Below are 13594 nucleotides of genomic sequence, written 5' to 3'. Positions count from 1 at the left end.
CTATTAGCTACCAATTACTGACTAGCCCGAAACCCCATTTCCACAGACACCCAGAAGTACGTGGTCACCTTCACAACATCGCAGTCGTATATCGAGGTGCCTGGATGGCGGAAGGGCGACATCGCCTTCTCCTTCCGCACCACCGGCGAGAAGGCCATCCTCCTGTTCCAGCCACCGATACGGGCCCACTATCCCTCCTTTATGGTGGCCCTCACCGGCGACGACCAGCTCACGTTCACCTTCACGCTGAGCACGGGCACCACCCGCGAGCTGGTCATTAACTCGCACCGCCGGCTGAACGGCGGCGAGTGGCATAAAATATGGATCGACTACAACCAGTATCATGTGCGCTTCATGATAAACACCGATTACCAGATGCTCGATTTGCTGCCCGAGGAGGAGTTTGGACCGTTCGAGGGCAGCATGTTCATCGGTGGCGCCACATTGTGAGTATTGAACAAAACTTTCCTACAAAACATAGTAAACTATATCGATTTAATATTATTTTCCCCTGGAACCATCTTATTAGTACTCCCCTTTTTAAAGGTAATTACTGGGAATCGGTAAAGCATCTTATTAATTTAAGTATTTCTCATTTTAAAAACTGCTAGCCAGTGTAATCAGACATTGCTTTTTACGGCTGCCTGCATTGGTGGCAGCTGTAATGGCAATCGATGTTGAAAAAACTCTATTCGTGCCCCCCCTGGTTGTTGCTGTTTTTGCCGCTCCCGCTGTTACTGCCACTGATGCCTTTCCTGCTGGGTGGCGCACTCCCTGGCAGTTGCGGTTTCTGCAATTTATTGCTGCAATTACGTTTTAATTATAAACGCGCGACTAGCTGCCTAGCAGGACTAACAATGACAATCGTGTCCATCCAAAGGAATTCATCCCGGGGGTCCTGGGCGTAGGCAGCCTTGGAATGATAATCGGGAAACATCACTTAAGGGTTAATTAGGGATTCATTAAAGTCATTATCGCAACAGTAACTAAAGTAACACATACCTCAACAAAAATGGTCTTAAAATCCTTGAAAATAATATCAAATATCAGTAATTCTCGCCCTCGGGTTGGATTAACTTTTTGATTTTCAAAAACTTGATCAAAAGCACAATTTGTATGCGCAAACTGCTTGCCACTTCCCCGCTCATATCTGGGGGAAATCCAATCCTTCGGGGTATAAAAAGAATTGCCATAATTAAATTAACTTTTCGCTGAAAATTCATTCCGAAGTCATTATCAATAATCAAGCCACAGCGTGAAAGGGGGAGAAAAGGGGCACACCGGTTGGCTTTCCCAGAATTTTCCACGGCTACTCCTCCAGTTCATCCCCTTAGGAAGTTAGCGCACTTAAAACGCGCTTATTCTTGATTGACATAATTTATAAAGTTTTTTTTGCCATGCCCTGCTGCCATGGATGCTCACGCCCACGAGATACGATATATGGAGAGTTGGCTAAAAACCATTCCGAATTTTTTCTGTAAGAAGACACACATTGGTAAGAGAGATAGGGGGCTGTCGCTTACTCTTTCTCTTCTTTTAATTATTGAAAATGTATAAAAATCAAGCTGAAACCCACGGATAGGATTATATATGTAGGTATATACCCATGTGCACATTGCCACTTAACCCCGAAAAGTTCTGTACCGACGCTGCAAACCACTCATAAAATTTCGATGAGCGGTAAACACGCAGAGTAATTAACGGTAAAGTGCTACGCTTTATAAAGGCCAGAACAGCCCAATCCGCTTTCACTGAGCCAATTTATTCAATTTATTTATCGCGGAAAAGAAAGCTCTGTAAAACATACAAGTAATATGGAAAATGCAATATTGATGCACTTGGCCCTCGTAGCCGCGGAAAATTCGAGGGTCTGCTGACGAACGGAAAGTGGGCTTAAAGCCAAGGGGTTGGAGGAAAGGGGGGGTGCGGCTCGGATAGGCGGTATGTAAGGTTGAACGTAAGCCAATAAGTGGAATCAACGACTGAGGCTCATAAATAAAAGAGTTAATCAACATATTGATAGAGACACGGCGAGACTTCAGGCGAGACGAGTCGAAAAACAGAAGAGCCATGTGTTAACCCATTAAGAACTTGCGGTTGAGAGGCTTAAGATTTATTTCGCCCCACTGACTTTCATTGGTAAAAAGCAATTTATTAGCTTAATTTTTGAACCTCTACAGAACATCGATTCGAGAACGGAAACTCTTAAAAAGTGTTTCACTATTTTTATCCCCAACATCAATAGAAAACTTTCCCAAAAACACTCCATGCATACTTGAGCACTTTAACACCATTCAGTTAATGGGTTAAACAGGACTTTTCACACAGCTTAAACGCCCAAAGGATGAATGAAAATTTATGCAAAGTGGGGGGCCAAAAATTACAATGGCCGATGCTGCTAATGATTGTTGTAATCGGTTTTTGCATGCGGTCCGACCGCGTTCCGTTCCGTTCGTTGTCATGTTGTTTAGGAAGCGACAGCAGCTGCAGGACCTGCTGGTCCTTCGACTCCTGCTGATGGCGCTGCTGCACGGAAGTCCTGCTCATCATTTGCATGGCCATCGATTACCACATCGAACCGCATGCCACGGGAAAAACACAGGCCACTGGCGTGCCAAATATGCGATATATTTTCGGGTCTCTGCAGGAAACAGGACGATGTTAGTGCACGGTTAAAAATGATGGCCAGTTATGGGATAGACTTGAATATTGTTTATTTATTTTAAAATTGGTTTTATCTTTTTTTAGGAGATATTCATACTTTGAACATAGTGCATATTCACAAGCCCATAGCCCTTAATAGAGACTCGAAGATACCTGATCTTTAGAAGCCCATCAATCATTTGACAGAAATGACCATCAAATAGAGTCCTTCTAACTTATCCTAATAGAATATTATTTGTACTTGCCGTGCCAACTAAATGCCGGCGGTAAAGCGGTCTGCTGGTGAAAATCCTTGGAGTATAGTGGCCTGACAGTGGAGGAGTGGCACTACGAAATAGCACCACCATTTGGGGTAAAATGTGGTGCTGTCGCAGCGGCCATGAATGAATGAAAAGTGCTTAATTGCTTGTGACGGCGTTAAATAAATTCTTAATTGCTTCGCACTTTGCGCGTTTGCAACGTTAATAGGATTTCCGTCGCCTGCATGTCGCCAGGATATGCACATCGGCTGCTCTTCACGTCCTGCCATCGTCCTGCCGCTGCCGTGGTCGAAAAACGTCTTTCCTTTGCGTTTTATTGCCGTTAATTTCCGAGGAATTTCGGTTTATTTTTTATTTGCGTTTTTTTTGTGCATTTCGACCAGCCGCCGTACAAATCCTTTTAGCCAAGTGTCATCCAGGCCAGAGCATCCAGCCGGCAGGCGGCACATCATTTGCAAGGCAAAGCGCTAAATTTCATTTTACATACGCGTGTGCCACGCGTGTCCTCCCACGCGTCCTCGTTACAACGTCCTGTATATGCACTCAGACAAATACCCAGTCTATATTGGCCAAAATATTCAATATATTGTTTTTGTTTTCAAACAAAATTCAGACATATGACCAGATACTCCTTTTTTTTTTAAATGGTTGAATGAATAAAACTAGAGGAGTGCAAAACTTTTGTGGCAACTTTTTCAAATCGCAGTGCACCTGCCCGCGGCTGTTGACGTAAAAAAAATTAAAAATGCATTTGTGACATGCCCGCAAAAAGAAATGCAGCACACGTTGCAAAAACTAATGACTTAATAGCTCGCTGGCTGGCGGCAAGGACATCGACGGAGGAAGGACTCAGTGCCCCTCCACTAAATGGGAAAGTGGGTGAAGTGTCCTCGGTTAATGCAAATCACAAAGTGGAGCTGCTTACTCCCCGATTATGGCCAATTCGTCTGACAGCCTTCGATAACTTTATCGCTTAAATAGCGATTATGCAACGCTCGCCAAACAATTACAAGAAAAACCGGAAAATAAAACCCTAAGAAGTTGTAATAAATTCAAATAAAAGGGACACAGGAAACCCCAAGGACTTTGCCTCTCACTTTGCGTATTTTTTGAAACAAGAATTTTAATTTCAGTTCAGACTCTCACTCGGGAAGCGACTTGTGGTGGAAATTTCGGATCTGGCAGTGGGTGGAATGTCTCGTAATGAAATTTACATAATTTAGAAAGACATTTGAGCAACTTTCTTTCGCCGCTGTACGCGTATAAACAAGACATTTCCGCCACTTTAATTTTCAAAAGCTTACACTTGAGATTTTATTGGCCAATTCATTGTTGGCCATGGTCTGAAGGGGAAAAAAGTGTGCCAGAAAAACTTGCGAAAATGGCAAAAGAAAAAAGTAAATTGGCAAAGAAAAACTTCAACTTAACTGCTAAGAAGCTGGGATGCTCTTTATAAACGTTAAGGATGTACAATTATGTTATTATTGTTGAAAGGGGTTTTTGGTTTTTTTGACCAATTCTCACTACAAGTTGTTGAGTTGCAGAAACTATTAATAGTCTTTAAATACTGTTGGTGATGTAGGGGAACATATAGTCCCTCTGTAGGAAACCTTCTTAGCCTCAAGTGATGTGCCCCTTTGGCAGATAAAAACAAAACTTCCAGGAAAGTAGTTCGAAAACTTTTGCCACAGTTGTCCGCCAAAGATGCCACTTCGATTTTCAGCTCGACAAGTTTAAAACTCAAATGCCTCGCATAAGATCGAACGGGTCGTAGGTTATTTGCATAAAGTCGGTGACGAACTGGGCAAATATATGAATTCCTCGATGATGTTTTATGTCTCTGGGAGGGTGGGAGGATGGCATGGAATATGCGTAGGGTTAGGGAACGACTGGGGCAGCTGGTGCAGCTTAAGCACAAGTGGCCAGGTTATTGAATAGTTATGACAAGTCATAAAATAAAGTAAAGTAATCCCCAGCTGACTCGCCTCCGCATCCTTTCATTCTGCAGCGACCTGCTGAAGAAGCTGTCGGTTAAGGCCGGGCTTATTGGCTGCTTCCGTGGCCTGGTGGTCAATGGCGAGATCCTGGACATCTACAGCTACATGTCGGTGCATCTGTCGGAGATTATCAAGGACTGTAAGCCCTCCTGCGTGCCCTCGCCCTGCCGCAACGGAGCCCAGTGCAAGGAGCTCTGGAGCAGCTTCAAGTGCGTCTGCAACAACCCCTGGGCCCACATTGGGGAGTTCTGTGAGACAAGTGAGTGCAGGGGGAACTTGAATGCATATTGCTCCTAAAAATCAATTGATTCTTCTTCCCCTTTCCAGACATTAACGAGAAAGCCCTAACCTTCATCAACCGAGAGTCCTTCCTGATGAGAAATTACCTGAGTGTGGCCGCCACGCCCGCCGTTCTGCTGCACGGCACCGAAGGCGAGCGCGAAGTGCTCAAGGGCATCCTCAACCAGAACCTGCTCATCAATCTGCGAACCTACGACACGAACGCCTTGGTGCTTTATGCCAACGACCACTACAACAACTTTGTGCATTTGTACATCAGTCTGGGTCGCGAGATTGTTTTCCTCTACAACTATGGCGACGAGATTGTGAATCTCACCCTGCCGGACGACACCCTAACCACCCTGAAGAGTATCCAAGTGGCCATTGTTCGGGGTGAGCAGGAGACCAGGATGCACGTTAATCAGAAAAGTGTGAGCATAGATCGAGGAACCTTATTACTGGACGAGTATGCCAACAAGCCGTGGAGCAACCCGGAAAAAGGTAAGTCCTAACGTATAGGACTTCTTAATTTTAATTTTTTATCAAAGGACTTTAAAACAATTCACTTAAAATCTAGTTACACAATTATTTTGATGACTTCTGTTGGTCCGATTCAGAAACTACTTTCATCACTTCCAGCGGCTGCCCATCTTTGAGGCTTTGCTGTGAGCATTACTACTGCTGTTCTGGTGCTGCTCCTCCTGGGCGGCCAGCTCCTCGTCGATAAGCAGCTCAAAGTTTCCCAAGGCATCCGCACTGGGCACCTTATTCCAGCGAACATCCGGCACTCCATCGGGGGGCAGTACCACGGATAGTATGTTGTCAATCAGCTTGTACTTCAATATGCGATCGTTGACCGTCGTGGAGGTGAGGGACGGCGAGGCGTTGACCTCCACCAGCCAGGGCTTCAGGGCGTTGTCTATGATGATGTCGTAGCCGTAGCACTCGAAGCAGTGCCTGTCACTGGCCATCACAGGAGCCACGGCCCTGAGCGAGTGCACTATCAGCCAGGATATGGCCCCAAATAGGCGGTCAGTTACCTCCTTGCCTCGGGTACCCTCGAGGTAAAGCGCCAGATTCTGCACCGACCACTTCCCGCCGTGCAGGGTGTTGTACTCGCCCCCGTGCTTCTGCACACTGACATTGGTCAGATGCACGTACATGTTGTCCAGCTCGGTGACACTTGTATCGTACTTCACGGTACAGAACCGGCAGAATCCTTGCTTGAAGAGGTAAGCCTTCAGGGGCCTGAAGGAGGCCACCAAAACGTAAAGTCTCAAGTCGAACTTCTTGCCACCAATCAGCAGGGGATTGTCAATGTATCTGGAAATTACATACGACTCCTTGGCAATCTGTGGGTGAAAAGGTCCTTTGGCTTCCCGGGACCACTTTTTCAATTTGGAAAGTTTGTTGATTAGGAAAATTCCGGCACCTTGCGACTTTCCGCAGGGCTTCATGATCCATGTGCTCAGCGGAAACTTTCGGTACTCCTCCACGAACATGTTGTAGTCGGCTGGCAGGACGAAGGTCGTGGGCACAAAGTCCAGATAGAGGTACCTGGTGCCGCTGGAGTTGTTGGATTCGGTTTTCTCCGCCAGCGGATTGCCGTCCCGCTCGAGGTCCTTGCGGTAGCGCTTGATGTTCTTAACCAGCAGGTCCTTGCGCGACAGCTCGTAGTGGTTGGGAAAGTGATTGATCATCTGGTTGTCGTGCATCCGATAGCCACTGTCCACGCTGAAGATGTTGCGGCACGTCTGCACTCCGGCCCAGTAGAAGTGCCAGTCATCGTCGCCGTTCACCTGATGCCAGCCGCGCTTCTCGAAGTTGTTGACCAGCACCGACTTGTCCAGGTCCGTGCAGAAGCCGATTTTCAGCTTGTCATGTCCCTGGCCGCCGCCGGCCCCGCCACTGTTCGCGGCCCCGGTTGCGGTGCTGCTGACCGTCGGCGGATTGGCGCCGCCCGCTTGGCGACCGTACATTCTGCAGGTTGAACTGCTCTGGCGGAGTGTCGGCTGAAGACTGTCCATCCGCCACGCCTGCGTCCTGTCGCCGCCCAAATCCCAAACAACGGACATGTTGCCAGGTCCCCGATTATTGAACCAACAACTTGAAGTCGCAACCCTTTCCGTAAGCGGTTGCCTGGCAGCTGGCTGCCTTGGTTGCTTCTCCTGTTTTGTTTTTTTTCGCCAAGCGTTGCACCGAAATTTTAAAATAGTTTAGCAAGTTAAGCTGCAAAAATGCCAAACATGTAGCTCCCCCCAACCCAGGAACACACACACGCCAAACACCAAAACGAAAAAATTGGAGACCGGAGGCCGGGCCTCGGAAAAATCTGTGCACTGTGTGATGGCCAAATTATGTGCACTTGAAATTTTTTGTAGTTTTAGCCAGCAAGTCTGTTTGCGCCACCATGTGCATGTGTGTCCGTCTGGGCGGCCGTTAAACTCGGTAGAAAACTGTTGGAAAATAAACGCCAAGCGAATGGATAAACTTTTGCTCTGTGGCACAAAAACAACGAGTTGCTTTGTAGTTCGTAGATATTTGGAAATGTTCAAAGCACTTTTTTCACTTTGTTCACTCAGTATGTAAATTAAACGGCATTTCAATGGCCAAATAGTATGCGGAAATAGTTGTTAAACGTGGATATGCATATTCACTTGATAATGATCAGAAACCTTTTTTGTTTCCGAAATTCCGATTGCAATCGTACCAACTTGTATTACAAAAATTTTATTAAATGTTGGTTCGTGATTTTTTAGTTATTTCTAGCCTTTGCAGTAATAACCTGGTATAAATGATATGATACTTTAGTTCTGTAATATACACTTGCCCTTACCGATCACTTCCAAATGCCCATCACTCATTAATTAAACCTTTAACATGAATTTCAACAAATACATCTGTACAATTTCATTTCGAATCCATCAGTAACTCACCTTGCAATCCGATTTGATGGAAAAGTACATTAAATGTACATTCTGGTCGAAAGGGTAAAATCAATCAAATTGCCTGTAATTCCATGCCAAAGCGATTTTCCAGCAAAATCAATCATAATTACTCCTCGCTGGCCCAAAATATTCGTCAAAGCATTACGCTTCATTTTCATTTGGAACGAAATCGTCAATATTTTGCACAGAATAAAGCATAAGCACTTTTGTAATTAAATACGTTAACCAGATGGACTGCAACAGAACCCGGATTGTGGCATGCAGCAGTTGGTCGAATCGGTTTAGTTTGGTCCCAGCACGCTCTGCCTGGCGTGGCGTGGCGTGGCCCAGGCCCAGGCCTGGCAAACATTTCAATTAGACAAACTTAAACTCGAAATTGATGGGCCTAAACCTCAAACGGGTAGGGTTCGAGTTCGGGCCCTAGTTGGGCCCTGGCTACGGGCCCGGCAGCCTAGCTAAACCTCGAAATGCGACGGCAATGAAGGCTCATTTCCGCACACAGCAATAGGCGGCGTCGCTTACATAAAGCAACAATCCCAAAAAGTGCACTTAAAAAAAATATTTCCAAATTAAAAAGATTTTAAAAACTTAAATATGAAAATCTACACCCAAAGGAATTAATCAAAAAATAAACTTAAACACTACTTAAACACTACACTAAAGAGCAATACTTAGTATTGCTTTTTTCGAGTGTCTAGAATGCTCTAAGCCCTGCAGTATCCTATACCCCATAGTCTCATTCGATTTTGTTTATTTGCAGAGGTCCTATCGCCGCATAGGCCGCCCGCCCCGCCCACTGAGTACTTCCAGTTCCATGTCGGCGGCTATGATCCGGCGAATTTGCTGAGGCCCAACGTGGATGCCCCCGCACTGGATGGCTATATCGGATGTGTGCGCGGCCTGAAAATCGGGGCGCAGTTGATCGACTTGGCGGAAATCAATGAAAGGAATATAGCGCCCAGTAAGTAGCCAGTATAAATCAATTTTCACAGAGTGCAATTTTCGGCCGGCCCTAATGCCATTTTGTGAAGTACTCCGGTTCCTGCTCCAGCTACGATTCGGTCTGGAGCTTCTCCGACTCTAATTCATGTGCCCCTGAATCGGATCCACTTCAGCTCACCCCACTGTGGTTGCATCTGTGGTTGCTGCCTGACTAACTTAATATGCGTGCAATTTCCGTTGAGTGCCGAGGACTCCTGCGAAAATGGAGACGACCAATGGCCATGCAGAGGCCATGCCAATGAAGCGGCCACTTTGGTTGGCGCGCCAAGATTAATGCCAATGCGATAAGCTGCCGGCCCACATGGCGTATGATTTATGCGGCCACGCATCGCGGAAATTGCAACCTGACTTTGATGCGATTAAACTCGACCACAGTCGAAAGTAAACAAGAGTGGCTGTGGCCAAGAAGGAGCGAGAATGGCCTTGCCTTGAATCAAGATACCGAATGCGAAATTGAAACATACATCAAGTTCAGGATGGGTGTTTTAAAGGCCAACTGAAGGGCTCTGGGGATTGCTTTTTTTTTGTAGAAATGTCTAGATGTAAGACCTTAGATTTCTATGATTGAATCCTTATTTTCCTTTTCAGCTCAGGACGGCGTCCTGCCCAACTGCCAGATCATTTGCGACGCAGAGCCCTGCAAGAACGGTGGCACCTGCCACGAGCACTTCGCCGAGCAGTACTCCACCTGCGAGTGCGAGCACACCAGTTTCCTGGGCGAATTCTGCTCTGAAGAGAAGGGAGCTGACTTCAGCGGAGAATCGACCCTGCAGCGCAAATTCGAACTAGGCACTGGTACAGGTCGCGTCGACTATGTGCGCCTGCAGCTGGCCTTCTCCTCCTTCGACCTGCGCCGAGCCAATCGCATCATGCTGCTTATGCAGACGGATGCCGAGCGGAGCTACTACCTCCTGCTGGCCATCACCTCCGACGGTTACCTGCAGCTGGAGGAGGACCTCGACAATGGCCAGACGATAGGCGCGCGGATCGATCGGAATTTCCTAAACAGCGCCAGGCACTCGGTCTACTACGTCCGCAACGGCACACAGGCCAGTCTGTTCATCGATCGCGAGCAGGTGCCTCTGTCGGACTTTGCGGCCCGGGTGCTGGCCAACGGCGGGGATGCAGGCTCCAACCGGGTCCAGATCGGCGGCATCAATAGCACGGACTCGCGATTCGCCGTCTTCAAAAGCTACAGTGGCTGCCTGTCGAGTGAGTGTCGTAAATTTAATTCTGCACTGCCATTAATTTCTTTTCGGTTTCATCAACTGACACGTCCTTCACTATTCACTGCCCCTTACAGTACACTGCTAGAAAAATCAGAATCGGGAGTAATATTTATTACAGTTTGGCCTGGCTCGCAATAAAGTTGATCTACGCATTTTTCTTCTTTAGATATTTATTCATAAATATTTTAAAGACATCCCTATAGTCTATTTAAGGCATTTTCCCAAAGTGTCTCCCCGTTTAACTACTGCAACTTTATGAACTGACTGAGCTGCGCTTCCAAAATCCCAAAAAAGGGAAGAGGTGATAGTTGTGCTGGCGGGGTGCTGGGATAAACTGCTTCACATTGTTGACCAAAAAATTAAATTTATTCGCTGCCATAAAAAGTCATTTCCGTGGCCATGGCGTCGTTGCCATAAATTGTGTCAGTTTTTGCTCTCAAGATTTACAGTGGCTCATATTTAAATTGCTGCTTTGCTGCCACTCCAAACCGCAGCGCAGTGGCCAACACTTTGATTAAAAATTCACCCATGTGCCCAACGAAATGCCCACCCCACTTTCATGCCCCAGTTCATAGAGCGTGTGGGAGAACCACGCCCATTGCCACATGTGGGCGGGCTGTAAAACGTCCTCGTACTTGATCATCCCATTAAAAGGCCATCGAAGTGCGATAGTTTTGGGTCATAAACAGGAGATATCGTAATCAGCTAGAGAGGACAGTGGAACATGATGGTTATAATGGAGAAATATTAAAATATAGGAAAATTTGTATTAATTCTTATTTGTAAAGTATCCTACTTTCTTTCCATTAACAATTAATTAGTCTTCGTTTTTATCTTTCCCAAAAATTAATCCCCATTGTCGTTAGAACCCAATCAAGATCAGATAGCTGCGAGTGACCTTTAAATTACTTGGCGACCTTTTATTAGTACATTGCAAGTCTAGTAGCACACAAGTCTGAGTACACCCCCTCGAAGTAACACAATCACAGAGAAAACACAACCGTGGCGCCCTGGGATTTTACCGATAGGCATTAAAATTTTTATTGCTAATTTCGGGACGGGCGTAAAACACGCACGACTGACTTGCCAGGGGTCCTGCTTCGGGTCTTGGCCGAGAACCTTGAACGGAACCAAAGTCACTCAAGCCAAAAGCCAGCGAGCCAAGGCAAACGCAATTCCAATTTCCACTCGCCGTCCACACACATTTGCATTTCAATTTGAATTAATGACCAATACTAATGAAAATTTCCCACCCACCCACTGCCGCTGTCCGGTAACCGCAAATTGGGTAAACCCACTGACCACCGATGCCCCCACCCCCACCTCCACCGGCAGACATCTATATTCAGGTGAACGGGCATGTTATGAAGCCACTCGAGGAGTACATGCTGTTCACCAAGAACGGCGCCGACAACATAACGGTCATCAATCCGCAGGGCGTGCGCTCCGCCCAGTGCAACGCCAAATTCGATGTCAGCGAACAGCCCACCCAGGAGCCGATGGTTAATGTCAGCATGGTGAGTACATCACTGGGGAAAAATGAAAAATTCTATAAGGTTCTAATAGTATTGGGGAAATAATTTTACTCAATGTCTTAAAAATTTGAATATGAAGTTAGATTGGTAAAAAAAAAATAATTTTAATATAGGTAATAAAATAAGTAATATAATAATAAGTAATAGTAGTAATAGTTATAATATAGTAATAAAATAGTAATAATAAAATAGTAATATAATGTCCACCCCTTTTTATATCCATATACACTTACATATATCCATTGATATTTCAAATCATAAATTGAAAAAAATCTTAATAATTCAATTTATTTCAGCTTTTTAAATAGTTTAAAAAGAAAATCAGGAATAGACAATCAATAAAGTCGATATTATTTTAGCCTCTTCTTTAGTATCTTGGGGTTTTTTAAGTTTTCGTTATTATTTTGTTAAGCATTTTTAATATATATATATATCTAGATGTTCTACATATTTTCACAAATTATTTTTATTAATGCACATAGCAAAATATTTATTTTTTGAAAATTTATTAAACAAAGCATATTTATCCATTAGACATCATTAAAGAATTATTTTAATTATTTATTTTGGTTAAAACGTTGCAAATAGTTTATACCAATTTATGTAAAGAATTGAACTATAAGGACTGGGCGTATTTCCCATTTAAGCCCCCTTCTTATCTGAATGCAATTAGTTTTATTTGAGCCAATAAATTTGGTAATATTTCTGCCTGTATTCCGGTGTAAGGGAATCGGATTATTCGAAGCAGCCAGGTGACAAATTGTTCTAATGAATGTCCTGTACCTGTTCTGGTCCGCAGATACCCGAACCCTGGGTGGAGGAGCCCCCAGCCCGCGTCCCCTACGTACCGAGATTCGTGTACGACGAGAACAAGAAGGAGGACTCCACGCAGGTCGTCTTCCTCACCTTGACCAGCGTCTTTGTCATCATCGTAATCTGCTGCCTGCTGGAAGTGTATCGCAGCCACCTGGCCTACAAGAAGCGCATCGAGCGGGAGACGGACGAGGACATTATTTGGTCCAAGGAGCAGGCCACCAAAATGCACGAGTCGCCAGGTGTGAAGGCGGGTCGTCTGGCCGGGGTGACGGCGGGCTCCGGAAACGGCCTCCCCCCGTACTCGTACAAGGTGGTAAGTACTGGTCACGATTTCCATTAAATTTGCATTTAGTCCCCTTTTTTGAACATGCGAGTATTTAAAAGGCACAATTAAGCACTCGGAAAGCAGAAGGCTTTAATTTTGTTAAACGTTTAATTACATTTTCAAACAGCAAAATACAGTTTTCAGATTTTATTTCTGATGTATAATATTTATTTGCAGTTGCCGCAGGAAGACAAAAAGCCAGGCAATGGTGCCCCTTTGGTCGGTATTTTAAAGAACGGCAGTGCCACGCCTTCGCAGCCAGGCACGCCCACTGCCTTGTCCAAAAACGGTGACATAGCCACCCGCATCGAGGAGGAGCAAGAGGAGGAGGAGGACGTTGAAGTCATTGTGGAACCTGCATCTGAGAAAATCACAGAGAAAGAGGATCCTCCAAAAGAAGGACCTCAAAGGGAGGAAAAGGCGGCAGAGTCACCTGAGCAACCGTCGGCAGACACCACAGATGCCTCTGCGGAAGGGAATGGTGAGTAGTTGGGGTAACAAATTTTTTAAAAATTCAAAATACATATAAATAAATAGAG

The 13594-nt window shown here is 45.4% G+C and overlaps 2 protein-coding genes across 7 annotated transcripts in view; one reads left to right on the top strand and one right to left on the bottom strand.

Annotated features, from left to right (window-relative positions):
- The window catches only part of axo (axotactin), a 60102-nt gene that overhangs the window by 31558 nt on the left and 14950 nt on the right, over nt 1–13594 (top strand). For 5 of the 6 annotated variants that reach the window (XM_043214206.2, XM_043214209.2, XM_070279599.1 and 2 more), the window contains exons 12-19: nt 47–446; nt 4933–5180; nt 5249–5701; nt 8909–9109; nt 9739–10362; nt 11715–11896; nt 12714–13043; nt 13233–13536. In XM_043214206.2, coding sequence (XP_043070141.1) covers nt 47–446; nt 4933–5180; nt 5249–5701; nt 8909–9109; nt 9739–10362; nt 11715–11896; nt 12714–13043; nt 13233–13536 — 2742 coding nt within the window. The remainder of the gene's footprint in view (nt 1–46; nt 447–4932; nt 5181–5248; nt 5702–8908; nt 9110–9738; nt 10363–11714; nt 11897–12713; nt 13044–13232; nt 13537–13594) is intronic. The other variant, XM_070279597.1, reaches the window with a different exon arrangement.
- Nucleotides 5717–7723, bottom strand: TTLL1B (Tubulin tyrosine ligase-like 1B). The gene has a single exon (XM_017235041.3). The coding sequence runs from the start codon at nt 7273–7275 to the stop codon at nt 5830–5832; it is 1446 nt and encodes a 481-aa protein (XP_017090530.2). The 5' UTR covers nt 7276–7723; the 3' UTR covers nt 5717–5829.

This window comes from Drosophila bipectinata, chromosome 3L, assembly GCF_030179905.1.
Source record: "Drosophila bipectinata strain 14024-0381.07 chromosome 3L, DbipHiC1v2, whole genome shotgun sequence".
Taxonomy (NCBI): domain Eukaryota; kingdom Metazoa; phylum Arthropoda; class Insecta; order Diptera; family Drosophilidae; genus Drosophila; species Drosophila bipectinata.
Note: the sequence above shows the minus strand (reverse complement) of the source record. Positions and strands in the feature narration are given on the sequence as shown.

Bases quoted from the DNA above. Each gene is read 5' to 3' on its own strand.
- TTLL1B (XM_017235041.3), bottom strand. From the start codon at position 7,275: ATGTCCGTTGTTTGGGATTTGGGCGGCGACAGGACGCAGGCGTGGCGG.